Source organism: Coregonus lavaretus, assembly GCF_964263955.1.
Source record: "Coregonus lavaretus genome assembly, contig: HAP1_SCAFFOLD_5809, whole genome shotgun sequence".
In the NCBI taxonomy this organism is placed as follows: Eukaryota; Metazoa; Chordata; class Actinopteri; order Salmoniformes; family Salmonidae; genus Coregonus; species Coregonus lavaretus.
In genome coordinates, this window is record NW_028158003.1 from 1 (window position 1) to 26833 (window position 26833).

The window sequence follows — 26833 nt, forward strand, 5'->3', positions numbered from 1 at the left end:
TCAACACATATGGAATCATGTAGTAACCAAAAAAGTGTTAAACAAATCAAAATGTTATATTTTAGATTCTTCAAAGTCATCCGTTCACCACCTCTGCGTCTCACAAAGACACTGCGGTTGGAACCAAAAATCTCAAATTTGGACTCATCAGACCAAAAGACAGATTTCCATCCATTGCTCGTGTTTCTTGGCCCAAGCAAGTCTCTTCTTATTGGTATCCTTTAGTAGTGGTTTCTTTGCAGCAACTCTGTGAAGCATTTATTTGGGCTGCAATCTGAGGCTGGTAACTCTAATGAACGTATCCTCTGCAGTAGAGGTAACTCTGGGTCTTCCTTTCCTGTGGCGGTCCTCATGAGAGCCAGTTTCATCATAGCGCTTGATGGTTTTTGCGACTGCACTTGAAGAAACTTTCAAAGTTCTTGAAATTTTCCAGATTGACTGACCTTCGTGTCTGAAAGTAATGATGGACTGTCGTTTCTCTTTGCGTATTTGAGCTGTTCTTGCCATAAGATGGACTTGGTCTTTTACCAAATAGGGCTATCTTCTGTATACCACCCCTAACTTGTCACAACACAACTGATTGGCTCAAATGCATTAAGAAGGAAAGAAATTCCACAAATTAACTTTGAACAAGGTACACCTGTTAATTGAAATGCATTCCAGGTGACTACCTCATGAAGCTGGTTGAGAGAATACCAAGTGTGCAAAGCTGTCATCAAGGCAAAGGGTGGCTACTTTGAAGAATCTCAAATATAAAATATATTTTGATTTGTTTTTTTACCTATCAAATCAAATTGTATTTGCCACATGCGCCGAATACAACAGGTGTAGACATTACAGTGAAATGCTTACTTACAAGCCCTTAAACAACAATGCCGTTTTTAAAAGAAAAAGTAAAATTACAATTAAAAGTGTTAAGTAAAAAAATAAAAGCAAATTACTAAAGAGCAGCAGTAAAATAAAATAACAGTAGGGAGGCTATGTACCGGTACAGAGTCAATGTGCGGGGGCACCGGCTGGTCGAGGTAATATGTACATATGGGTAGAGTTAAAGTGACTATGCATAAATAATCAACAGAGTAGCAGCAGCGTAAAAGAGGGTGGTGGGGTGGGGGGGGATTGCAAATAGTCTGGGTAGCCATGATTAGCTGTTCAGGAGTCTTATGGCTTGTGGGTAGAAGCTGTTGAGAAGCCTTTTGGACCTAGACTTGGCGCTCCGGTACCGCTTGCTGTGCGTCTCACTGGTTACTACATGATTCCATATGTGGTTATTTTATAGTTTTGATGTCTTCACTATTATTCTACAATGTAGAAAATAGTAAAATTAAAGAAAAACCCTTGAATGAGTAGGTGTGCCCAAACTTTTGACTGGTAGTGTATATGGGTAAAGAGGTCAATGGAACTCGACCAAAAACAATAGAAACGCCATGGACAAGTGGGAGAAAGATGTTGTGGGGGGGAAAGATCCCCAATCTCCTCATTGGCCCCCCACAATATGTTGAGGTAAAAATCTGAGTATAATGCTTGTGTGGATGTCAACCCCAATACATATGTTCATGTCATCGTCACCAATCAACTTCATTACAGTTTTAAAAAATGATTTTGATTACCACCACCGATTTTCTGTACTCTAGCTACAAGCTCCTAAGAACCGGAGGTAGCGTTTAACAGTCACTTCTTCTAAACAGGAAACGGGACAGCTTCTAAATGTTATGCAGAGGAAACAGCCAAATATATCCAAATCGGACTTTAGTAACCACTTTGTGGGCCTGTTACGATACGTAAATCATATGACGGATTTGACGAATATCCACTTTGTTAGATCATATTTGTTGAATGTGCGCCAATGACGCAGTCACAGCGTCCTGTGTTCCATTGAACTCTTCACCGCATCTGTGCCTGAGTCCAGTTCTACAGATTCTGAATTCAGTTTTGATAGATTAAATACTAACCTTTTTTTAAAAGTTTTCCATAGAAAATGTCTTTTTAAATTGAGGTGTGATCAGAAATGTAATAAAATAGCCTCATGTACTTTTATCTGCTTTAAGATTACTTAAGACACTGTGCCGAAACATTGGTTCATTAAATCATTGAGTTACATGGAGTGTGTGTGACCTTTATTGTTTTGCCTCCTCAGTCACATAAAATCTTGGTACCACACCTAATATTATTGAAGCATTTTATACTTGTACATTTCCTGTGTGAATCACACCGTTGTAAAGAACCACATCATTCTATATGAAGACTAGATACCTGTTCGAGATTGCATCATCAACTACCACCACCCAGAGCCATATATATATATATATATAGAGAGAGAGAGAGTTCGGCTTTAGAACAGCTACCACCACCCAGAGCCATATATATATATATATATATATATAGAGAGAGAGAGTTCGGCTTTAGAACAGCTACCACCACCCAGAGCCATATATATATATATATATATATATATAGAGAGAGAGAGAGAGAGTTGGGCTTTAGAACAGCTACCACCACCCAGAGCCATATATATATATATATATAGAGAGAGAGAGAGTTGGCCTTTAGAACAGATACCATGTTAGTGCGTTTATTCGGCTATGGAGGAGGGGGTGGTGCTCACGGAACGTTCAGACAGAACTGCGTTGGACCAACTCAATAATACAATATATGGCTCTTCCACCACCCCCCCCAATATATGGCTCTTCCACCACCCAACCCCCCCCCCCCCCCCCCCCCCTTTAGTTATTGTTATTATAATAATAATATGCCATTTAGCAGACGCTTTTATCCAAAGCGACTTACAGTCATGCGTGCATACATTTTTGAGTATGGGTGGTCCCGGGGATCGAACCCACTACCTTGGCGTTACAAGCGCCGTGCTCTACCAGCTGAGCTACAGAGGACCACTATTATTAATGCCCATGCCATCTCTACGTGTACATGACTTATGCTAATAACACAGTTCTTGTTAAGTTCTCTTGGTTTCTACGTGTTCATGACTTATGCTAATAACACAGTTCTTGTTAAGTTCTCTTGGTCTCTACGTGTTCATGACTTATGCTAATAACACAGTTCTTGTTAAGTTCTCTTGGTCTCTACGTGTTCATGACTTATGCTAATAACACAGTTCTTGTTAAGTTCTCTTGGTCTCTACGTGTTCATGACTTATGCTAATAACACAGTTCTTGTTAAGTTCTCTTGGTTTCTACGTGTTCATGACTAATGCTAATAACACAGTTCTTGTTAAGTTCTCTTGGTAGAGATGTTCATTAAAAAAGGTAACAGGCTAATGCTGTTTTAGGTCAGTGAGTTGGCTTTTATGCACCAGGTAGATTGTTTATTTGACATTTTGCAAGATTAAATCTCTTCAAATGCGATTGTGTCCAAATGAAAAAAACTAGATAAACAATACTAGAGTAATATGGCAACTACTGTCTAATAATAATAACAATCAAATAATAATAACAACTTACATGAACAGCAAAAAAGTTGTTCTACAATTACTAATTAGCCTACAGCAGCTAATAAAACTGCTAATAGCAATAGTAAAACTTAAGTTCACATACTGTGTATATCAATCTGGCAGTAAGCTTCAGTGGTTTAGCACTACAAGCGATACTCGATTGCTCTGGTCTAGGCAACGCTTCGTAGAAGACGGAACGGAAGTTGTCTCGCTCCAGACCTACTCCGGCGGGGTAGAGTTTACACCAGCGGTATCACTGAAATATTCTACCCTCAATCTAGCTACAAAGTTTAGGTCGCCAAGCTGAACTTCGATTTAATAAGAACGCCATTAAGCGAAAGGAACGGTCATCATGTGGAAACGTTGGACTTCCAACTCGTCTGTGGTGAGTTCGCATAATGCTAGCTAGCTAACGGGCTGTTCGATATGCAGAGCCAACTCTATCTGCGTCAAACTGTTATGTAAATGTTCTGAATGTGTCATTTGAATGTTGGAAGTGTTATTTGTGTCATACTCCGTTTTCTATATAATTTCTGATACACCCATGTTCGAGAGATTTTCCGTATTTTTTCTTTTTTCTAGCGGACTTGTTCAAATGACGTCACGAGATGTGTTTCCCTGAAATGGTTCCCCTCCAGACAAAATAATGCTTGGTTCCTAACCAACTAGGAGGTGGGAATTTACCAGTTGTGAAGTCGTAAATACCAGTTGGATGCGTTCACGTGATTTGAACTCATTGAGAAACGCAGATTGGTTAATGGTCAACAAGCTGCGTCAACCATCAACTCAAAGTACAGCTACCATGCTTGTAAACAAATTATAGGGGGGGGGGGGGGGGGTAGAAGGATTACTTTATACTATTCCAGGTATTCCTTAAAGAGGTAGGCATATGTGGTAAGCATTTTGCTACACCCGCATAACATCTACTAAATATGTGTATGTGACTAATAAAATTGTATTTTGAATTCCCACTTCCCATTTGGTTACGAACACAGCATAAGATCCATAGCCCATTTACAGTTTTGAGGTTATGCTGCGGCACATTGAGGTATGTTGTGATATGGTATGTTACATTGCGTCATTGCGCCAGACCACCGCTAAGGGTGAATTAGAATGCTGATTATACTGAACATTGTAAATGTAAACAAACAGCCTTAAAACATGGTTAAAACGATAGTTTTGGTATCGTTTTTGGTCAGTCCTTGCATCCATAGCTCCCTCTATGCATTTTTGAGTGGTTACATTTCGGCAGGCCCATCTCTCATCTTTTGACCGCTTTGTTATTGTTTCAAATATTTCAATTATTAATTGATATTACAACAGCATGTTGGTTTAACATCAAAAGTTGAAATTACATTAAAATATATAATATCGGTAATGTGTGATCAGCAAGCATTAACAAAGTATTGAATGTGCATATTTTGACACAAGTGTATGGACTTCCTACTGTCTTCTTCTACTACAGGTCATCTAAAGTGTATGGACTTCCTGCTGTCTTCTTCTACTACAGGTCATCTAAAGTGTATGGACTTCCTGCTGTCTTCTTCTACTACAGGTCATCTAAAGTGTACGGTCTTCCTGCTGTCTTGCCTTTGATTGAATTAATTGTCCTTGTTGTCACACAAGCAGGACAACATGAGTGAACACACTGGAGAGAAACCTTTTAGCTGTGATCAGTGTGGGGCGAGGTTTGCTCTATCTTTTACCCTGGCAATACATCAGCGAATACTCCCTGTAGATAAACCTGGGTTAGGGTTAGTCCAACTAAAAGACGACGTCAGAACGATACAGGACGATCCTAGTGGTATGGTCCCGAGTCCCAACCAGTCTGATGGTGGTGATGATAATGCTGTAGACTGCCACGTGGAAGACATCGTTTTGTTGCTTAGCAATGGACTGAAGGCAGAGCCTTTGAGTCCCAGGCAATCTGATGGTGATGATGATGCTGCAGACAGCGATGAATCGAACAAAGCGGGAGGAGCAACTGACTGGAGGCGGAGTCAGCTCCAGTGAAGCACACCCCAGAGCAGAGGGAGAGTGGTGTGAGTATCTCCCAGTTAGAAAGGGTGTCTCAGCAGTCCTTCCTTGATTTCTCTCCTTCCTGATTCCTCGACCTCCTTGGAGGAGATCTGAGATTCCTCCTCTTGGACTTTCTCCTCCAATGCATTTATAGCAGGAGGTCCAGAGAATGAGAGGAATAATATAATATGCCATTTAGCAGACGCTTTTATCCAAAGCGACTTACAGTCATGTGTGCATATATTTTGACATATGGAATCAAGGAAAGACTTCTGAGAATTGAGATCACCTTTTGAGAATTAAAAAATCCTTTGTCAGGTAGCAGAGGGTTTCCCACCCTAAATTGATTGTCTTTATTTGTGTGGTTTTCAGGACACGTCTCTCCCGCCCCCCTCCCCGCTCCCGGAGTCCCCAGGTCGTGCCTCTCCCAGTAGCGCCTTACTGTGGGGTCTGAAGAGGGTGTCTGTGCGGCTGGTGGACTGCAGGAAAACACCGGGGCTGAGTGGAACTGTGAGAGAAGGAAAACAGGAAGATTCAGATTCAATGTCATCGAGTAAGAAGAATGGTGTGTATTAGACTACAATCTGCTTCTGTTACAGTTAGTTGATTAATCATTATTGATATATAACAATACAGTGCATTCGGGAAAGTATTCAGACCCTTAGACTTTTTCCACGTTTTGTTACGTTATAGCCTTATTCTAAAATGGATTAAATTGTTTTTATCCCTCATCAATCTACACACAATACCCCATAATGACAAAGCAAAAACAGGTTTTTAGATTTGTTAGCACATTTATAAAATAAATAAACCGGAAATATCACATTTACATAAGTATTCAGACCCTTTATCAGTACTTTGTTGAAGCACCTTTGGCAGCAATTACAGCCTCAAGTCTTCTTGGGGATGACGCTACAAGCTTGGCACACCTGTATTTGGGGAGTTTCTCCCATTCTTCTCTGCAGATCCTCTCAAGCTCTGTCAGGTTGGATGGGGAGCGTCACTGCACAGCTATTTCCAGGTCTCTCCAGAGATGTTCGATCGGGTTCATGTCAGGGCTCTGGCTGGGCCACTCATGGACATTCAGAGAAATGTCCGGAAGCCACTCCTGCGTTGTCTTGGCTGTGTGCTTAGGGTCGTTGTCCTGTTGGAAGGTGAACCTTCGCCCCAGTCTGAGGTCTTGATCGCTCTGGAGCAGGTTTTCATCAATGATCTCTCTGTACTTTGCTCCGTTCATCTTTCCCTCGATCCTGACTAGTCCTTCCACCTCATGGCTTGGTTTTTGCTCTGACATCCACTGTCAACTGTGGGACCTTTTTATATAGACAGTTGTGTGCCTTTCCAAATAATGTCCAATCAATTGAATTTACGACAGGTGGACTCCAATCAAGTTGTAGAAACATCTCAAGGATGATCAATGGAGACAGGATGGCACCTGAGCTCAATTTCGAGTTTCATAGCAAAGGGTCTGAATACTTATGTAAATAAGGTATTTCAGTTTTTGATTTTTTATACATTTGTACACATTTCTAGCAATCTGTTTTCGCATTATGGGGTATTGTGTGTAGATTCATTAGTTTTTTCTTTCTTTAATCCATTTTAGAATAAGGCTGTAACGTAACAAAATGTGGAAATAGACAAGGGGTCTGAATACTTTCCGAATGCACTATATATATTTCCTGAGTAAAAAAAAAAATATCTCCTAGATTTAGGACAGACACTTCAAAACCTTGTTTCTTATGATTTATTTTTTGACTGTCCTTTTTGCCATTTCTGAATGTGTTATTCAATGTGTTTCTATGGGCTTTAGTAGTAAATGCCAAATTCACTATTTTATTCAATTATATTTTTATATAGTTTTTTAATATATAATTTTAGGGGTCCTAAAATTCCAAATCGAATATTGCTAAAAAAAATCCATAGTATGACCGTCTTAAAACAATTCCGTATGTCAGCTTAGATTCTTCCAGAACAACAACGATGCTGCTTTCCACGTTGCTTTTGAATACGAGTCCACATGTTTTCTCCATTTTATATAATATTAGTTTGTGTATCTTTGCTCTCTGCTAAACACGAGTTAGTCCTAAGGAAGCTGGCGTGTGCCTGAAGCTGATGCTAATTGCTAACTAGTTAGCTGGCTAGCTAAATGCCCTTTAGCGAAATGCACTAGCCAGGGCAAAGCACCGTGCTTCTGCATCTGCTTTGCTCTCTGGGGTTTTAAGCCTGGGGTCTGTATAGCAATTTGCGACACCTGCTGATGTAAAAAGGGCTTTATAAATACATTTGATTGAAAGCAAACGTTAGCTCTAATACATGTTGCTACCAGTGGTGGGGTATATTAATAATTCAATCAAATGTATTTTATAAAGCCCTTTTTACATCAGCAGGTGTCGCAAATTGCTTATAACATTCACTATTTTATTTTATTTTTTATTGTCATTTAGCAGACGCTCTTATCCAGAGCGACTTACAGGAGCAATTAGGGTTAAGTGCCTTGCTTAAGGGCACATCTCGGGGATTAGAACCAGCAACCTTTCGGTTACTGGCACAACGCTCTTACCCACTAAGCTACCTGCCTCACTAAAACCCAAACCCTAGTTATGGCCCTGAGTGGGGTATGAGACACTGGAGCAATGATCAAGATGGACATGACTAATAGATGTCATATGAAGCGTATCTCCTATAGCTTGTGTTGACTGCCACATCTGTACTGGAATTCATCAGCTAACAAATAAGCAGCAAAGAGGTGTTGCCCCTGCCCTGGGCATCCACTCAACCTACAGCCAGTCAAGTCAGTGGCAATGCAGACATGAGGATAACTAGATTTAGCAAATGTTTTACCTCACAATTCTAAGCTAGGAAGTGTAAGTATTATTCATCCATCTAGCCAGCCAGCTAGTTGAACATACAAAAAAAAAACAATCTAAAACGAAATGTAAAATCTACATGTCTAGCTAGCTGGCGACTTAGCCTGTTTTCCCATTGACTTAGCATGTGTTTTGGTTAGCATGCTAATCGATTAGCATGCACACCCAAGCGTGGATATTTTCGTCAGTTCAACATGACAAACTGAACACAGTATGTATTCACTTTTGAGCTAAAGCAACGCCCACAATTTTACTTCAGGTAAAATTACCATCTAGTTTATATTGCAATTTGTTCAAATACAGGCTTTCATTTTTTTTTTTGCCAGGCAGTCATTGTAAATAAGAGTTTGTTCTTAAATAAACGAATTACCATATGAAAGTGACATTGTTTGTGCTGATGACAGAACAAAGGTAAAACTCTGCGGTTGAATGATTCTGTGAACTTGTAGATCAAATAGCCAAAAGGGTGCTAAAACGTGATACAATAGATCTTCACGCTCCACTGGGTAGAGGTGAGGCTCAATGTATGATCAGAGCCTTTTTGATAGATCTGGAAACCGATAAGTAGTCGAGGAGAGTGTTAGTAGGCGAACCGAGGAGTGACCTCCTGGTCTTATTCAGATTTTGGGGCGTGTCCACGGGGCGGAAGAAGCGTGCTTTGCGCCTCAAAAAGACATTTGAATGTGATGTTTTGTGTTTGTTTCCAAGGAGGTTATCGCTGGGGTGGCACATGAAGTGGATGCAGATGATATACCCGAGGAAGTAGGTGAAGTGATTGGTGCACGTCAACTGACGGGTATTGTGGATGGAGTAATGAAATTCACTTCATCCATACTACTGTTCTTTGATGAAAAGTCTCTCCCTTCTCATGTAAAGTTAGGATTTGTGAAATACCCTCCTATAAGAGCTTTTGTGCACAAACCCCTCTAGTGTCATACATGCAAAAGATGTGGTCATGCGTCAAGTGTATGCAGACGGGGAGAATATCGTATGCCAGCTGAGGTTATGCTGCAACTGTGGTGGCGAACATGCGCCCGATTTCCCAGATTGCCCTGTTAGGGGTGTGGTATCTGAGGAATTTATGACTTTGCTAATGGTTTCAAATGGTTTTAGGGGATGTTGACTCAGCTTAAAGGGAGCATCTGGGGAGTAGTTCTATAGGGGCACCCTAAAGCCGAGGAAGTCTGTTAGGTGGCCTCCTGGGATTGGTCTGTAGGGAAAACACCCATATAATGTTACATAGGGCATAGGATATAAATACCACGGTTAAAACAAAGGAGGACAGAATAACATATTACAGATTGGAGGCAGTTATTCTCCAGATATCTGTAAATTGACGCTGGAATACTCTGATATAAATAAACCTTTACAATCAAAGTACAGTGTCAGCGGATTTCCTTGTTTTCACAGCATAATTAGCATCGGTTTCTCGACACCACAGGGGGAAGGAGACAGAGGTGGCCAGAGTAAGGGCTGTCCAGCACGTCTCCTATCTGGAGGCGGTGAATTGAGTGGAAGGGCCGAGTGGCGTTGAAGACGCGATGGTACTAGAGCCTGCACCAGAGCATGTTTCTCGGCAACCAAGGGATCCTGATATATTGTTAAAAAGGTGGACTTTTGTAGTATTTATTGCAATGGTCATAAACTGCACAGCACAAACAAAGGAGAAATCAGAGAACATGTTAATCATTGTTAGTGCAGCCGAACGCTTTTTGTGACTGAGTTTACAGCCGAGGCCTTGCAAGAAACCCTGTCATAGAATGTGCCGCCCTCACAGGCCCGTTAGCCTGTGTAGGAATGTGACTTGAATTGGACTGAGTGGGATGGGTTTTTCATCTCTTTTTTTTTTGTATTTTGTATGATGTCGGTTTTTCCCCCTTTCCAACAATGGATGTTTTTTTTCTCTATCGTTTACCACCCGTACAGTAGGTGGCGGCATGCAGCCAACACTTGTTTGCAGACCGGCTTAATACCGTAGAAGTAGAAGAACAACGCCAGTCAAAGCGGAAGTTGCTACATTGCAAGATAGTATCTGAAACATTCGTGCTAGAAGCCTTCAATAAATATATCCTCTTCTCAATCTCCAAAATGCAACAGCCACAGGACAACTTTGTTTGGAAGTCGTAAAGGATCGTTAGCCAAAACGGAAGAGATAAAGCTAGCTTGCTACCTCTTTTTCCACGTGAAAAAAAAAAAAGGAGGACAAGGACTTGTTAGCTACGTTAGCTTGCTAGCTAGCTGGCTTTTCTACAAGGAATTTGGTGAGTTGACTAGCTAGCTTCTGTTCAACAACAGCTGTAGGCGTATTAATGTTTTTTTGTGCAGTTAAGAACGACGAATGTTGACAGTCTAGATATGACGATATCGTTAATAATTCCAGTTTTGTGAAGCATAAACCAACACGGCAGTGCAGGCCCTTTCCTGGCGGTTCTGCCGCCCTAGGCGTAACAACAACAAAAAAAGCCTCCCTCCGCAAAACTAGAATAGTGTAGCCAGTGTCTTCCCACAGTGGAAGGTTATGAATGCCCATCCATGTGATACCGTTTGTAAAACAGAGTTGCATTGCTTTATTAGTCCTGATTCCTGTGACTAATCATTTTGGCTATTTAAGCTCTGAATATCAGCTACCCAACTTTATCAGTGAGCCTATTTGCAATGCCTATTTGCAATGGAAGTCAATGTATTTACACAGTAGGAAATGCTGAAGTGTTTTTTTTTTTTTTTGCTATGATCAGTTCGTCAAAAACATTTTACGAATATAAACTTGAAACCACTGATTATCATGACAATTTCGCCCACAGGGTGAAACTCCTGGACAGCAGGTGTGAGTACGCTGATTTTTAGGATGTAGTAATTCACATCGAAGAGCTTTTTTTATTGGCCCCATTTTATGATGGGCTATTTGATCGGAAAAGCGTGTATGCATAATGTAAAAAGTGTGTTTCATGACATTGTCATAGATTAAATCTCCAGTGTGTAGGCTACGTAAAACGCCACTTACTCTTTCTTCCGTAGGCTAGGCTACATGATTTATGTAGATTGTTTTTTGACGGAACGTTGATGGAGCGCCGCAGCGACGCATCTCTCCAACAGCACGCTGGGCACGGACCAGCTAAATATTTTGCGAAAATAATGAATGTTTGTCTGCCACCAATACAAAAAAATCATAAATGACTAATATAAATCGTAAAATGTATCAGTTTCACTTACAGTCAAGAGGGTTGACAACTATGCCGCATAAAATTCAAGATCGTTGGGAACAGATCTTGGACGACCCAATATCATGGAATCAGGTTTATGAACTGATATACAAAACAACAATTGATGCATTGACTTAACCTAGTTAAATAAAAATAAATAAATGCATAAATTCGTTCTTTTCAATTTAAGCTATTATATAAAATGTATCGCTCCAAAAAGAATGCTCAATATATGGGGTATTCAACAGTCAGACCTGTGCATACTCCGCCATGCGGACACAGAATCAATAGAGGATCTATTTGGTACTCCGCCATGCGGACACAGAATCAATAGAGGATCTATTTGGTACTCCGCCATGCGGACACAGAATCAATAGAGGATCTATTTGGTACTCCGCCATGCGGACACAGAATCAATAGAGGATCTATTTGGTACTCCGCCATGCGGACACAGAATCAATAGAGGATCTATTTGGTACTCCGCCATGCGGACACAGAATCAATAGAGGATCTATTTGGTACTCCGCCATGCGGACACAGAATCAATAGAGGATCTATTTGGTACTGTCCATTAGTGCTGGGCGATGAGGCCTAAAACTAATATCTCTATTTTTTCCCCCTCAAACTTATGGGCGATTCACAATATATCTTGATATTTAAACAAATGTTTTTCTCTAAAATAAGCTTTGTTGTACAATTAAAGGTAAAATACAGTGTATTTAAAACGATCAGGCTGATTATATGCTGAATATATGCCTTCCACAACCATAAGACCCACTAATAATGTAATTATTTTATCAAAATAGTTGTACCTGCTTTTTTTTTGCAGTCACTGATCTGGCTTTCAGGTCTGTCTATAAAAATGCAGTTTTTGTTACAACTTTAACCAGAACCATGCATAATGCACATTCACTAGTAATGACTAACTTCTGGTAGCAGGCATTATAGAAAATAAACACAAGTCTCATAAACTCTCTCTCAAGCACAAGCCACGTGCTAGTGAGGAGCCAGCTAATATTTATATTTCAAGTTTAGCCAACTTGAATCTATTTGCTAGAACAAGGTTGAACAGTTGAATTGATATGAACACACCCTTCTGTCCATCGCCAACTGTTTGAACAACATGCTAGCCTGTCCACTTTGTTCAGATGTTGAAATCAAGAGGCCTACCTTATTTCTCAGAATGAGAACGAGCTGCCAGTTCCTTTATATAATTGTGTTTTAGGCTTATTGCACATTTATAAAACACAGACTAAACAGCTAGTATAACAATCTTTATTTTACTAAAATGCTGCTAGCGATACGTGGTATGGTAAGGCGCGCGCGATAAACTGAGCATTCATTTTCCAGAATGAATGTTCATTGGTAAATCTGTTTTAGTAGTGTCTGCTCTGCTCGACATTTGAGTTAAAACATAAACAGGTTATGGTTCAAAAGGTTAGCTTCTCCTCTATTACGGTAAAATAATGTGTTTCTGTGTCCATATGACCGAGTCTGTTGGACCAAAGCTCAAATGCAAATAGCGAGTTGAAACCGCTTGTCAGAGACAAAGAAGTGATCTCATCTTTGTTGTTGTGAGTGGTAGGGGGAGGGGCTTGGGAGACGGTTTCACATTCGCCAAAATCTGTCCAAAATAAGCCCAATACGTTTCTATGGGTTTATTTTGAACCTAAGCTTGTCGCCTGTCTTAACACCTTTGGGACAACGACTCCCATTGTTATGGCGGAGACATGAGCATCTCATCATTATATATAGATCTCTGGTGTAAATGGGGAAGTGCACACAGGAGGAGGGGCTTGGTGTCAGGAGGAGGGGCTTGGTGTCAGGAGGAGGGGCTTGGTGTCACAGCATCCTACAATCAGGGGTAGAGATGGGATTAATGTATGTTTTGCTTTTCACTATTTATGTTTTGGTTTCATGCTGTTAGTGGTGTGTGCTGGTCCTGGTAGTGTCATGCTATTAGCGGTGTGTGCTGGTCCTGGTAGTGTCATGCTATTAGTGGTGTGTCCTGGTAGTGTCATGCTGTTAGTGGTGTGTCCTGGTCCTGGTAGTGTCATGCTGTTAGTGGTGTGTCCTCGTCCTGGTAGTTTCATGCTATTAGCGGTGTGTCCTGGTCCTGGTAGTTTCATGCTATTAGCAGTGTGTCCTGGTCCTGGTAGTGTCATGCTATTAGCGGTGTGTCCTGGTCCTGGTAGTGTCATGCTGTTAGCGGTGTGTGCTGGTCCTGGTAGTTATGGGTGCGGTCACTTCCATGTCCGTCCAGGTGACGGGCAGGACTTGGTTTTTCCAGCCCTTGGAAAATGTCTTTGGACCTGGGCAGGGCCTTGCCAACGTCTCGGGGCGCGAGCACCCCCTGACCAGAGCACCCCCTGACCAGAACAACCCCTGACCAGAGCACCCCCTGACCAGAGCACCCCCTGACCAGAACACCCCCTGACCAGAACACCCCCTGACCAGAGCACCCCCTGACCCCCTGACCAGAGCACCCCCTGACCAGAGCACCCCCTGACCAGAGCACCCCCTGACCAGAACACCCCCTGACCAGAGCACCCCTGACCAGAACACCCCCTGACCCCCTGACCAGAGCACCCCCTGACCAGAGCACCCCCTGACCAGAGCACCCCCTGACCAGAGCACCCCCTGACCAGAGCACCCCCTGACCAGAACACCCCCTGACCAGAACACCCCCTGACCAGAACACCCCCTGACCAGAGCACCCCCTGACCAGAGCACCCCCTGACCAGAACACCCCCTGACCAGAGCACCCCCTGACCAGAGCACCCCCTGACCAGAGCACCCCCTGACCAGAACACCCCCTGACCAGAGCACCCCCTGACCAGAACACCCCCTGACCAGAGCACCCCCTGACCAGAACACCCCCTGACCAGAACACCCCCTGGCCCAACTGACCCGTTTTTTTACTGGCCCATCGTTAATGTCAGACCCTGCACGACAAAGAAAATAAATGAATGTGCCAGAAAACAATAGGCTAAGTGGATTTCGACTCATCGTTCCCACATTATATGGGATGTGCAAATTCATGCTTTCTCCCTCGGTGTAGAAATGAGCTTCGGAGCGGGTCACATGCCGCTACCAGGCGGGCTACAGTCATTGGACCATATCCCCAACACTGTCGTTATAGACTACGTCTCGTTAATCAGTCATTGGACCATATCCCCAACACTGTCGCTATAGACCACGTCTCGTTAATCAGTCATTGGACCATATCCCCAACACTGTCGCTATAGACCACGTCTCGTTAATCAGTCATTGGACCATATCCCCAACGCTGTCGCTATAGACCACGTCTCGTTAATCAGTCATTGGACCATATCCCCAACGCTATCGCTATAGACCACGTCTCGTTAATCAGTCATTGGACCATATCCCCAACACTGTCGCTATAGACCACGTCTCGTTAATCAGTCATTGGACCATATCCCCAACGCTATCGCTATAGACCACGTCTCGTTAATCAGTCATTGGACCATATCCCCAACGCTGTCGCTATAGACCACGTCTCGTTAATCAGTCATTGGACCATATCCCCAACACTGTCGCTATAGACCACGTCTCGTTAATCAGTCATTGGACCATATCCCCAACACTGTCGCTATAGACCACGTCTCGTTAATCAGTCATTGGACCATATCCCCAACGCTGTCGCTATAGACCACGTCTCGTTAATCAGTCATTGGACCATATCCCCAACGCTATCGCTATAGACCACGTCTCGTTAATCAGTCATTGGACCATATCCCCAACGCTATCGCTATAGACCACGTCTCGTTAATCAGTCATTGGACCATATCCCCAACACTGTCGCTATAGACCACGTCTCGTTAATCAGTCATTGGACCATATCCCCAACGCTATCGCTATAGACCACGTCTCGTTAATCAGTCATTGGACCATATCCCCAACACTGTCGCTATAGACCACGTCTCGTTAATCAGTCATTGGACCATATCCCCAACGCTGTCGCTATAGACCACGTCTCGTTAATCAGTCATTGGACCATATCCCCAACGCTGTCGCTATAGACCACGTCTCGTTAATCAGTCATTGGACCATATCCCCAACGCTGTCGCTATAGACCACGTCTCGTTAATCAGTCATTGGACCATAACCCCAACGCTGTCGCTATAGACCGAGTCTCGTTAATTAATAAGTAATCAGAGGTCTAATATTGGGGCTACGGTTTTAAATGTCCAAATTCCTCAATATGCTGAAATAAGTTGATCTGTTGAAGACCAAGACATACAAATTCCTCTCTACTCACACGTGTCACACTTGTATTTTCCTAAATTAGTACCTTTTTTAAAAACGGCTCACGCGCCAATATTTACTAAGCGGTCACTTCAGACTGAAATTGATGAATTTGTTCTACTGTAATAAATAGCGCGCAAATTAATCACTCACATCGATATTGTATTGAAATCAATGAAACGGGGACAATAGCCCTTCTAAAAAGACAAACCACAATGAGCTTGGGAATCAACTTCCTGTTGATAGATGACAACCTGTAGCAGCCATTTATCAACTCATCTCCTTGTGCCACAATGCAGGGTTCCAGACTAACATTGGACTTCCTGCTGTCTTCTTCTACTACAGGTCATCTAAAGTGTATGGACTTCCTGCTGTCTTCTTCTACTACAGGTCATCTAAAGTGTATGGACTTCCTGCTGTCTTCTTCTACTACAGGTCATCTAAAGTGTATGGACTTCCTGCTGTCTTCTTCTACTACAGGTCATCTAAAGTGTATGGACTTCCTGCTGTCTTCTTCTTCTACTGGTCATCTAAAGTGTATGGACTTCCTGCTGTCTTCTTCTACTACAGGTCATCTAAAGTGTATGGACTTCCTGCTGTCTTCTTCTACTACAGGTCATTTAAAGTGTATGGACTTCCTGCTGTCTTCTTCTACTACAGGTCATCTAAAGTGTACGGACTTCCTGCTGTCTTCTTCTACTACAGGTCATCTATAGTGTATGGACTTCCTGCTGTCTTCTTCTACTACAGGTCATCTAAAGTGTATGGACTTCCTGCTGTCTTGCCATTGACTGCATTGTCATTGTTCCCACCAGCAGGACAACATGAGTGGAGAGAAGGAAACGTTGTTGGAAGAAATCGAACAGAGTTTACACCGTCTAACTGAGGACAATTTACGATACCTGTGTGAACGCTGTGGAATTGATGGCTCCCAAGTTAAAGGAAAGAACCATCGCTCGTTACGACGTAAAATCATGGAGGAAATGTGGGAAAATGCAGATTCAGTGAAATCGGAGGAGCAGGGAATGTCTTGGTTACTCCAACTGAAAGAGGACATCAGAAAGATACAGGAAGAATCTAGTGTGGCACCCATGAGTCCCAGACAGTCTGATGATGACGAAGCTACAGACTGCGATGAAGAATGGGACGTTGAGGACAACGATGGAGAGGGAGATTCAGATTCGATGTCATCAAGTAGGAACAATGGTGTGTGGATTAACTACAATCTGCTTCTGTAACAGTTCATTGATTTATCAATATTTATTAATTGACCCATATTTGAAAAACATTTCTATTCAGTGTTGTTTAGCAGCTCATCTGTGTTGGATAGGGAAGGTACTTCAACACTAGTTTATTGCTAAATACTTTGGTACATATGAGGAACCTTAACTTCATGTCTTTGTTTCACAGGGGACAGCCCTAACGGTCGCTCGCTCAGTGGGAGGGGCTTATCATCTGGGAAGGCTCCAGGGTTGAAAGTGATCCAGCGCCCTTATAGCTGTGACGTATGTGAGAAAAGTTTCCCTCATTTAGGAGACCTAAAGAGACACCAGAGAATACACACAGGAGAGAAACCATATGGCTGTATGCAATGTGGGAAGAGTTTCCGTCAGCCAGGACAACTGACTAAACACAAGCTAACCCACACTGGAGAGAAATCTTATCGCTGTGATCAATGTGGGAAGAGTTTTGGCCGAGCTGATTCCCTGACTGAACACAAGCGAACACACACAGGAGGGAAATCTTATGTCTGTGATCAATGTGGGAAGAGTTTAACTACCTTAGGAGCGCTGACTATACACCATAGAATACACACAGGAGAGAAACCATATGTCTGTGCAATATGTGAAAAGAGTTTCCGTCAGTCAGGACAACTGACTATACACAAGCGAACACACACAGGAGAGAAACCGTATAACTGTGATCAATGTGAGAAGAGTTTTGCTGAAGCTGGTTCCCTGACTGAACACAAACGAACACATACAGGGGAGAAACCATATGTCTGTGAGCAATGTGGGAAGAGTTTCACCACCTTAGGGACACTGACTATACACCAGAGAATTCACACAGGAGAGAAACCATATGTCTGCGCTATATGTGGAAAGAGTTTCCGTCAAACTGTACAACTGACTAGACACAAGAGAACACACACAGGAGAGAAATCTTATAGCTTTGATCAATGAGGGGATTCGATCATCTCGCCTGGGTTGCCCCAAAACAAAAGTGACGTAGCTCATGGAGTAATGAGTAGAATTCTGTGTTTTCACATGCAAAAGTGATTGCTTTTGATAAAATCACTATCTGCCTTCCCATTGAAAACTCATTTAAAACAGATTTTATGGAAAATAGATGTTTTCTGGACGATGCACCATGCTGCCTTGTTGACAACATGAGCGAGCGGTGCAGATTACTGTTGGATTTGATTTGAGAAGGGCGCTCCACCCTCACCGCTTTTGCCCGTTCACATCACGGCCCATAGACCGGTGCTTGGCATAACCCAATCCGCCCACTGACTATACATACACAAGCTAACACACACGGGAGAGAAGCCTTTCCAATGCTCTGTCGAAAGAGTTATAACAACGTGAGGCTTTTGAAATCGCAGGAGAGAAACCATATGGCTGTGTTTCTATGTGGAAACAGTTTCCGTCAGCCAGTACAACTGACTAGACACAAGCTAACTCACAGGGGAGAGGGGCTGCGATCAATGTGGGAAAAGTTTTGCTCGAGCAGAGTACCAGACTGAACACACACAAACTCCCAGTTGGAAGATGCACAAGCGAACGCACACCGGAGAGAGACATTACAGGTGTGGTCTCCGTGGGGTCTGCTTTGAGTTTAGCTCATTAGGATCCCCATTAGCTACAGCACATGCAGTCTCTCCTGGCTCAGAGTGGAAGACAGATTCACTTCATCACTGCTTGTTTTTGTAAGAGGTGTCGTCGATAAGCTGAATGTACCGAGCTGTCTGTTTTGGAATACTGGCACACAGCTCGGACACCCATGCATACCCCACAAGACATGCCACCAGAGGTCTCTTCACAGTCCCCAAGTCCAGAACAGACTATGGGAGGCGCACAGTACTACATAGAGCCATGACTACATGGAACTCTATTCCACATCAGGTATCTGATGCAAGCAGTAGAATCAGATTTTTAAAAAACAGGTAAAAATACACCTTATGGAACAGCGGGGACTGTGAAGAGACACAGACAAAAAGGTACAGACACATGCATACGCATATATTGTGATATTGTTGTCTGGTGGCGTTGAACATTTTGCATTGTAGATAGGTAGTGGTGTAATAATGTTATGATGTACTGTTTTATATTTCGTTTTATATGTAATGTAAGTGTTTTAATATGTTTGGACCCCAAGAAGAGTAGCTAATGGGGATCCCTAATAAATATAAAAATACTCTTCCTGGGGTCTATTATTTACAGCATATTCAGCAGCTACTCTTCCTGGGGTCTATTATTTACAGCATATTCAGCAGCTACTCTTCCTGGGGTCTATTATTTACAGCATATTCAGCAGCTACTCTTCCCGGGGTCTATTATTTACAGCATACTCAGCAGCTACTCTTCCTGGGGTCTATTATTTACAGCATATTCAGCAGCTACTCTTCCTGGGGTCTATTATTTACAGCATATTCAGCAGCTACTCTTCCCGGGGTCTATTATTTACAGCATACTCAGCAGCTACTCTTCCTGGGGTCTATTATTTACAGCATATTCAGCAGCTACTCTTCCTGGGGTCTATTATTTACAGCATACTCAGCAGCTACTCTTCCTGGGGTCTATTATTTACAGCATATTCAGCAGCTACTCTTCCTGGGGTCTATTATTTACAGCATATTCAGCAGCTACTCTTCCTGGGGTCTATTATTTACAGCATACTCAGCAGCTACTCTTCCTGGGGTCTATTATTTACAGCATATTCAGCAGCTACTCTTCCTGGGGTCTATTATTTACAGCATATTCAGCAGCTACTCTTCCCGGGGTCTATTATTTACAGCATATTCAGCAGCTACTCTTCCTGGGGTCTATTATTTACAGCATATTCAGCAGCTACTCTTCCTTCCAAATGCATGACAGAGTCCAGAACAGTAATAGACTAGAACATAAGACACCAAGAGACAACAAACATACTATTTACACACTTCATATATACATATTCTTATATACAGGTAAATGAGATCTTTAGAAAGACGAGAGACGCTGTGATACAATATGTTTTTTTATTCTCTTTTTTGTTTTAAGCTAAACGTGCTTTTTCCTCTGGTGGCGTCTTATCGTAGCATCCCACAATGACATGCTCTATACACTGAGCAACGCATTACATCTGTTTTTGGTTTTGGTACCGTGAAGAAACCCATAGTGGCGTGTCTGGTGTGGTATGTACAGTACATTCGAAAAGTACTCAGACCCCTTGACTTTTTCCACATTTTGTTTACGTTACAGCCTTATTCCAAAATTGACATAAAAAAAAAAAAAAATCCTCATGAATCTACACACAATACCCCATAATGACAAAGCGAAAACAGGTTTTTAGATTTTTTTGCAAATGTATTACAAATTAGGAACAGAACCTTATTTACATAAGTATTCAGACTCTTTGCTATGAGACTCGAAATTGAGCTCAGGTGCATCCGGTTTCCATTGATCATCCTTGAAATATTTCTACAACTTGATTGGAGTACACCTGTTGTAAATTAAATTGATTGGACATGATTTGGAAAGACACACACCTGTCTATATAAGATACCACAGTTGACAGTGCATGTCAGACCAAAAACCAAACCATGAGGTCGAAATAATTGTCCGTAGAGCTCCGAGACAGGATTGTGTCGAGGCACAGATCTGGGGAAGGGTACCAAAAAATGTCTGCAACATTGAAGGTCCCCAAGAACTCAGTGGCCTCCATCATTCTTAAATGGAAGAAGTTTGGAACCACCAAGACTCTTCCTAGAGCTGGCCAAACTGAGCAATCGGGGGAGAAGGGCCTTGGTCAGGGCGCTGACCAAGAACCCAATGGTCACTCTGACAGAGCTCCAGAGTTCCTCTGTGGAGATAGGAGAACCTTCCAGAAGGACAACCATCTCTGCAACACTCCACCAATCAGGCCTTTATGGTAGAGTGGCCAGACGGAAGCCACTCCTCAGTAAAAGGCACATGACAGCCCGCTTGGAGTTTCCCAAAAAGCACCTAAAGGACTCTCAGATTCTCTGGTCTGATGAAACAAAGCTTGAACTATTTGGCCTGAATGCCAAGCGTCATGTTTGGAAGAAACCTGGCACCATCCCTACAGTGAAGCATGGTGGTGGCAGCATCATGCTATGGGGTTGTTTTTCAGCGGCAGGGACTGGGAGACTAGTTAGGATTGAGGGAAAGATTAACGGAGCAAAGTACAGAGAGATCCTTGATGAAAACCTGCTCCAGGACAACAACCCTAAGAACACAGCCAAGACAACGCAGGAGTGGCTTCGGGACAAGTCTCTGAATGTCCTTGAGTGGCCCAGCCAGAGCCCGGACTTGAACCCGATTGAACATCTCTGCAGAGACCTGAAAATAGCTGTGGTTAGCGTCATACCCAAGAAGACTCAAGGCTGTAATCGCTGCCAAAGGTGCTTCAACAAAGTACTGAGTAAAGGGTCTGAATACTTATGTCAATGTGAAGAAAAAAAATGTCTAAACTTGTGAATAGGGTCTGAATACTTATGTCAATGTGATATTTCTGTTATTTAAAAAAAGTAAAAATGTCTAAAAACCTGTTTTCTGCTTCAACCATGAAAGACTATCATGCATGTTGTTGTTCGTTCTGTATGTGCAGTTAAGGTCAAGTTGTGCTGCTCTGTTTTGAGCCAGCTGCAGCTTTGCTGGGTCTTTCGTTGATGCACTTGACCATATTACCAGACCGTAATCAAGACGGGACAAGACCAGAGCCTGAACAACTAGTACAGTTGATCTTTGTCAAAAACGCAGAACATCTTTTTATAACAGACATACCCCTCCCCATCTTCACAACAACTTTGTCAATATGACTTGACCATGATAACTGACCATCCAATGTTACTCCTAGGAGTTCAGCTTCCTCAACTTGCTCAATGGTCACACCCTTCATGCCCAACTCCAGTTGTGGTTTAGGTCTTAGAGAATGGTTTGAACCAAATACAATGCTTTTAGTTTTAGATGTATTTAAGTCCAGTTTATTCTGTAACTCTATCTCCTCAAGCTCGCTGGCTGTAGGTGCTGATGTGTAGAGTCTGCAGTCATCAGCATACATAGTCATTTTAGCTTCTTGTAAGACAAATAATGGCAAATAATTTGTAAAAATAGAGAAGAGTAACGGCCCAAGGTGTGTGTGTGTGTGTGTGTGTGTGTGTGTGTGTTTGATGGCATGTTGAGGGTTTCACACACTTGTGATGGGTTGTATTTACTTCAACATTTTAGTCGTTTGACGCGCTTATCCAGAGCGACTTACAGTAAGTGCATTCATCTTAAGATGGCTGAGAGAATCACTTTAAAATGGCCTCTATTGTCAATTAAATAATGTTAGAATGTAGAATGTTTTGGCAATGTTATAGTGAGAGTTTTCATGTTGTAATTCAATGTTATAGTAAGAGTTAATGCTTTTATTCAATTTAATAAAAATTGAATGCATATGTTGTTAATACATACCACAGTATTTTGCTTTTAATATTATTAAATACAAAGCTCCTATTTTGCTTTTAATAATATTAAATACAAAGCTCCTATGAACTTTGGCATTCCTTATTCTTCAGAGAACAACAAAAAATGCATCAAGTTTTACCAGAAGTAAGATTAGTTACAGGAAGCATCATCCATGTAGACACAATAGTTTTTATCTCCTATTGAGGAAGACTAATGACCGGGCTGCTGCACAGTCACTATGGGAGCTCTTTCTAGAGAGCCCGGTTAAATTAGGCATACAAAAATTTGTTTTACTCTGCAAATGGTTAAACTAGTGAGAAATGTTATTGTGGCAATCATTTATGACATACTATCATCCTAAATTTACATTTTGATTTATTTTTGACATATTTGATATTGCGCTGACTTTCCTTTTTGTGGACAGTATATATATGTTACAGCTACATTACGCAAGCTCATGTTCTGACCACATCGAATTGAGGTTAATTAGACATCCTTTTTACCTCAGATTGGTGACGTTAATGTAAACGTTTATAGTTATCACGATGACACAATCGATGACTTAAAACAGATCAATATCTCTGGTTTTGGTCTGCGGATTTTGTCATACACGCTTGGCGGTCGCAGGTTTCAGAACGCTGCTGTGAATTTCAAACTCAAATGGTATGAAAAATGTGGGACACTGTATAAAAGTCACTGGCCTCAAGTAATAGCCACCCTTGTCGGTGTTGATATCCTATGTAGAATTAAACAACAAGTTAATTAACAAAGCAACAGTGTCCCGCATTTTTCATGCCATTTGAGTTTGAAAATGACAGCAGCTTTCTAAATCCTGCGACCGCCAAGCGCGTATGACAAAATCCGCAGACCAAAACCAGAGATATTGATCTGTTTTAAGTCATCGATTGTGCCATCTTGATAACTATAAACTTTTACATTAATGTCACCAATCTGAGGTAAAAAGGATGTATAATTAACCTCAATTCGAGGTGATATCGATAGGAGGGATTAACAAAAAGTGTTGCATTACACTTATCGTGATGGCGACCCACCTGAATCAAAATGCAACACACTGATATATGTCTGGCTGTCTTCTGCAGGTTGTCCTCTAACAGGACAATGACCCCAAGCATACAGCCAAAGCAATGCTGGAATGGCTTCAGAACAAGAATGTGAAAGTCCTTGAGTGGCCCAGCCAAAGCCCAGACTTGAATCTCATTTGAAAATCTGTGGAAAGACTTGAAGATTGCTGTTCACAGCCGCAACACATCTAACTTAACAGAGCTTGAGAAGATATGCAAGGAAGAAAGGGAGACAATCCCCAAATCCAGATGTGCAAAGCTGATACAGACATACCCAAGACGACTCAAAGCTGAAACAGACATACCCAAGACAACTCAAAGCTGTAATCGCCCCAAGGGTGCTTCTATAAAGTATTGACTTGGGGGTGTGAATACTTATGTAAATTAGATATTAATGTATTTCATTTTCAATACATTTGCTAAAATTGCAAAAAATATGTTTTCACTTTGTCATTATGGGGTATTGTGTGTAGATGGGTGAGAAAAATAAATGTAATCAATTTTGAATTCAGGCTGTAAGACAACTAAGTCAAGGGGTATGAATACTTTCTGAAGGCACTGTATATGTGTAGATAGTACATTTTATGTTTTTCAATATATCATGAATTGTTTCTGCACATTGGTTATTGACACTTTAAAACTGTGTTTGGACATTGGGCTATTTATCTTGACAACAGGAAGCAGCGACAGCCTCATTTTCAAATTATATTGGAGTATAGTTGAACTTAGCATTTTATTTTCCAATATTATTGTACTTAATCAGTAAAACACTGCTGAGTAAGTCCAAGAACGTGCTGTGATTTATTTACTTTTGATGCTATACACCAGAAATTGTGGAAAAGGGTTATCTATGGTTAGTGCTAACCGGTATCCTTGGGACTAACCTTAACCCTCAACCATTAAACGTCAACTTCAATGGGGGGTAGGGACATCCCAGAGAGCATGGACATTTGCCCTACCTATACTTCGAAGTCGATACTCGATTGCTCTGGCCTGTCTGACTGAACGCAACAACGCCAGTCAAAGCGGAAGTTGCTGCCCTGCTAAAGGGTCGTGCTAGTATTAGCCTTTAAGCAAGATATCCTCCTCTCAATCTCCAAAATACATCAGCCACAGGACAACTTTGTTTGGACGTCATAAAGGACCATTAGCCTTAACTGGATAGATATAGCTAGCTACCTATTTTTCCACGTTAGCTAGCTGGGATTTTCTAAAAGGAATCTGGTGAGTTGGCTAATTTATGTTCAACAACAGCTGTAGCCAGATTGATGTTTTTGTGCACTTAAGGACGACAAATGTTTGCAGTCTAGCTAGTTATGACGATAATGTTACTAATTCCAGTTTTGTGAAGTGTAAACAAACACGGCTGTGCGGCTATCACACTAAAGTTAATTTCCCGCCCAACTAGTCGTCGGTGCATGTTAGTCTGGAACTGTTCCGTTTAAAAGATGAATAGCTCAAATCAATCATACGGTTTTATTTTCAAGTCAATGCCTTTAAACGACGTTATGAATTTCTGCCAAAATACCAAAGGAGTTTTGTAGTTGATTTGGTTGCGTCCATGTTGAAATGACGTCATTAGTCGACATCAGAATTCCCTTCTTTGGCTAAAAATAGGCAAGGCAAACGCGTTTTGGTGATTTCTGGTTTATCATCAAAATAAATAAATGACAAGAACGTTTTTGGAATCATTCAGCAGTTTTTACCTGATACAAGTACAATACCATTGGCAATTTAATGTTGAAAGTTCAATTTATATTCCTAAAACTTAAATTGAAAATGATGCTGTCATTGCTTCCTGTTCCGGACATTTGGATAAATAGCCAAATGTCAAAACACAGTTTTAATGTGTCAATCGATAACCAATATGCAGGAACAGTTCGTGATATATTGAAAACCTAAACATACAATTTCCTATCTAAAAATAAAATAACTAATTATAATGATAATGGACCCGGAGGGAATGGCTTCCGTTTTATGGGCTCCTAACCAATTCTGCTATTTTGTGTTTTTTCGCATTGTTTGTAAATTATTTTGTACATAATGTTTCTGCCACCGTCTCTTATGACCGAAATGTGCTTCTAGATATCAGAACAGCGATTACTAATCTCGAACTGGACAAAGATTATTTTCCTTAATGAGTCGGACGCGAAGGATTTACTGCTGCGCCCGGACCATGAAACAAATCCACTTCATTCGCATGAAGAGCAGACGCCAATACAGGGGCCGCAGATCCGATTGTCTTATGAGAGTCCGTCGGCGAGTGGGTAAACCGCCTCTACCATCCGTCCTTTTGACCAACGTGCAATCATTGGAGAATAAACTGGATGCGCTCCGTTCGAGACTATCCTACCAACTGAACATTAAAAACTAATATCTTATGCTTCACCGAGTCGTGGCTGAAGGACGACATGGATAATATACAATTGGCTGGATTTTCCGTGCATCGGCAAGACAGACCAGTCAGAATTTTACATACACCTTAGCCAAATACATTTAAACTCAGTTTTTCACAATTCCTGACATTTAATCCTAGTAAAAATTCCCTGTTTTAGGTCAGTTAGGATCACCACTTTATTTTAAGAATGTGAAATGTCAGAATAATAGTAGAGAGAATGATTTCTTTCATCACATTCCCAGTGGGTCAGACGTTTACATACACTCAATTAGTATTTGGTAGCATTGCCTTTAAATTGTTTAACTTGGGTCAAACGTTTCGGGTAGCCTTCCACAAGTTTCCCACAATAAGTTGGGTGAATTTTGGCCCATTCCTCCTGACAGAGCTGGTGAAACTGTGTCAGGTTTGTAGGCCTCCTTGCTCGCACATGCTTTTTCAGTTCTGCCCACAAATATTCTATACGATTGAGGTCAGGCCTTTCCAATACCTTGACTTTGTTGTCCTTAAGCCATTTTGCCACAACTTTGGAAGTATGCTTCGGGTCATTGTCCATTTGGAAGACCCATTTGCGACCAAGCTTTAACTTCCTGACTGATGTCTTGAGATGTTGCTTCAATATATCCACATCATTTTCCTTCCTCATGATGCCATCTATTTTGTGAAGTTCACCAGGCCCTCCTGCAGCAAAGCACCCCCACAGCATGATCCTGCCACCCCCGTGCTTCACGGTTGGGATGGTGTTCTTCGGCTTGCAAGCTCCCCCTTTTTCCACCAAACATAACAATGGTCATTATGGCCAAAAAGTTCTATTTTTGTTTAATCAGACCAGAGGACTATTCTCCAAAAAGTACGATCTTTGTCCCCATGTGCAGTTGC

The 26833-nt window shown here is 41.8% G+C and overlaps 1 protein-coding gene across 3 annotated transcripts; it reads left to right on the forward strand.

The window, feature by feature from the left end:
- Nucleotides 1-5922: 5922 nt before the first annotated feature.
- Nucleotides 5923-19224, forward strand: LOC311124544 (uncharacterized protein). Of its 3 annotated transcripts, none has more exons than XM_084198665.1 (3): nt 5923-6032; nt 16619-17009; nt 17214-18156. In XM_084198665.1, the coding sequence occupies exons 1-3, from the start codon at nt 6030-6032 to the stop codon at nt 17984-17986; spliced, it is 1167 nt and encodes a 388-aa protein (XP_084054791.1). In that variant the 5' UTR covers nt 5923-6029; the 3' UTR covers nt 17987-18156. The 3 variants fall into 3 exon arrangements, with proteins under 3 accessions (XP_084054791.1, XP_084054793.1, XP_084054792.1); XM_084198667.1 differs by lacking the exon at nt 5923-6032 and adding an exon at nt 10331-10595 and having other exon boundaries at nt 16622-17009; nt 17214-19224; XM_084198666.1 differs by lacking the exon at nt 5923-6032 and adding an exon at nt 10335-10595 and having other exon boundaries at nt 17214-19023.
- The last annotated feature ends 7609 nt before the right edge of the window (nt 19225-26833 follow it).

What these genes read in the sequence shown, in the direction of transcription:
- LOC311124544 (XM_084198665.1), top strand. An exon ending in GTCATCAAGTAGGAACAATG is followed by an intron (nt 17,010 to 17,213) that starts GTGTGTGGATTA and finishes TTTGTTTCACAG; the next exon opens with GGGACAGCCCTAACGGTCGC.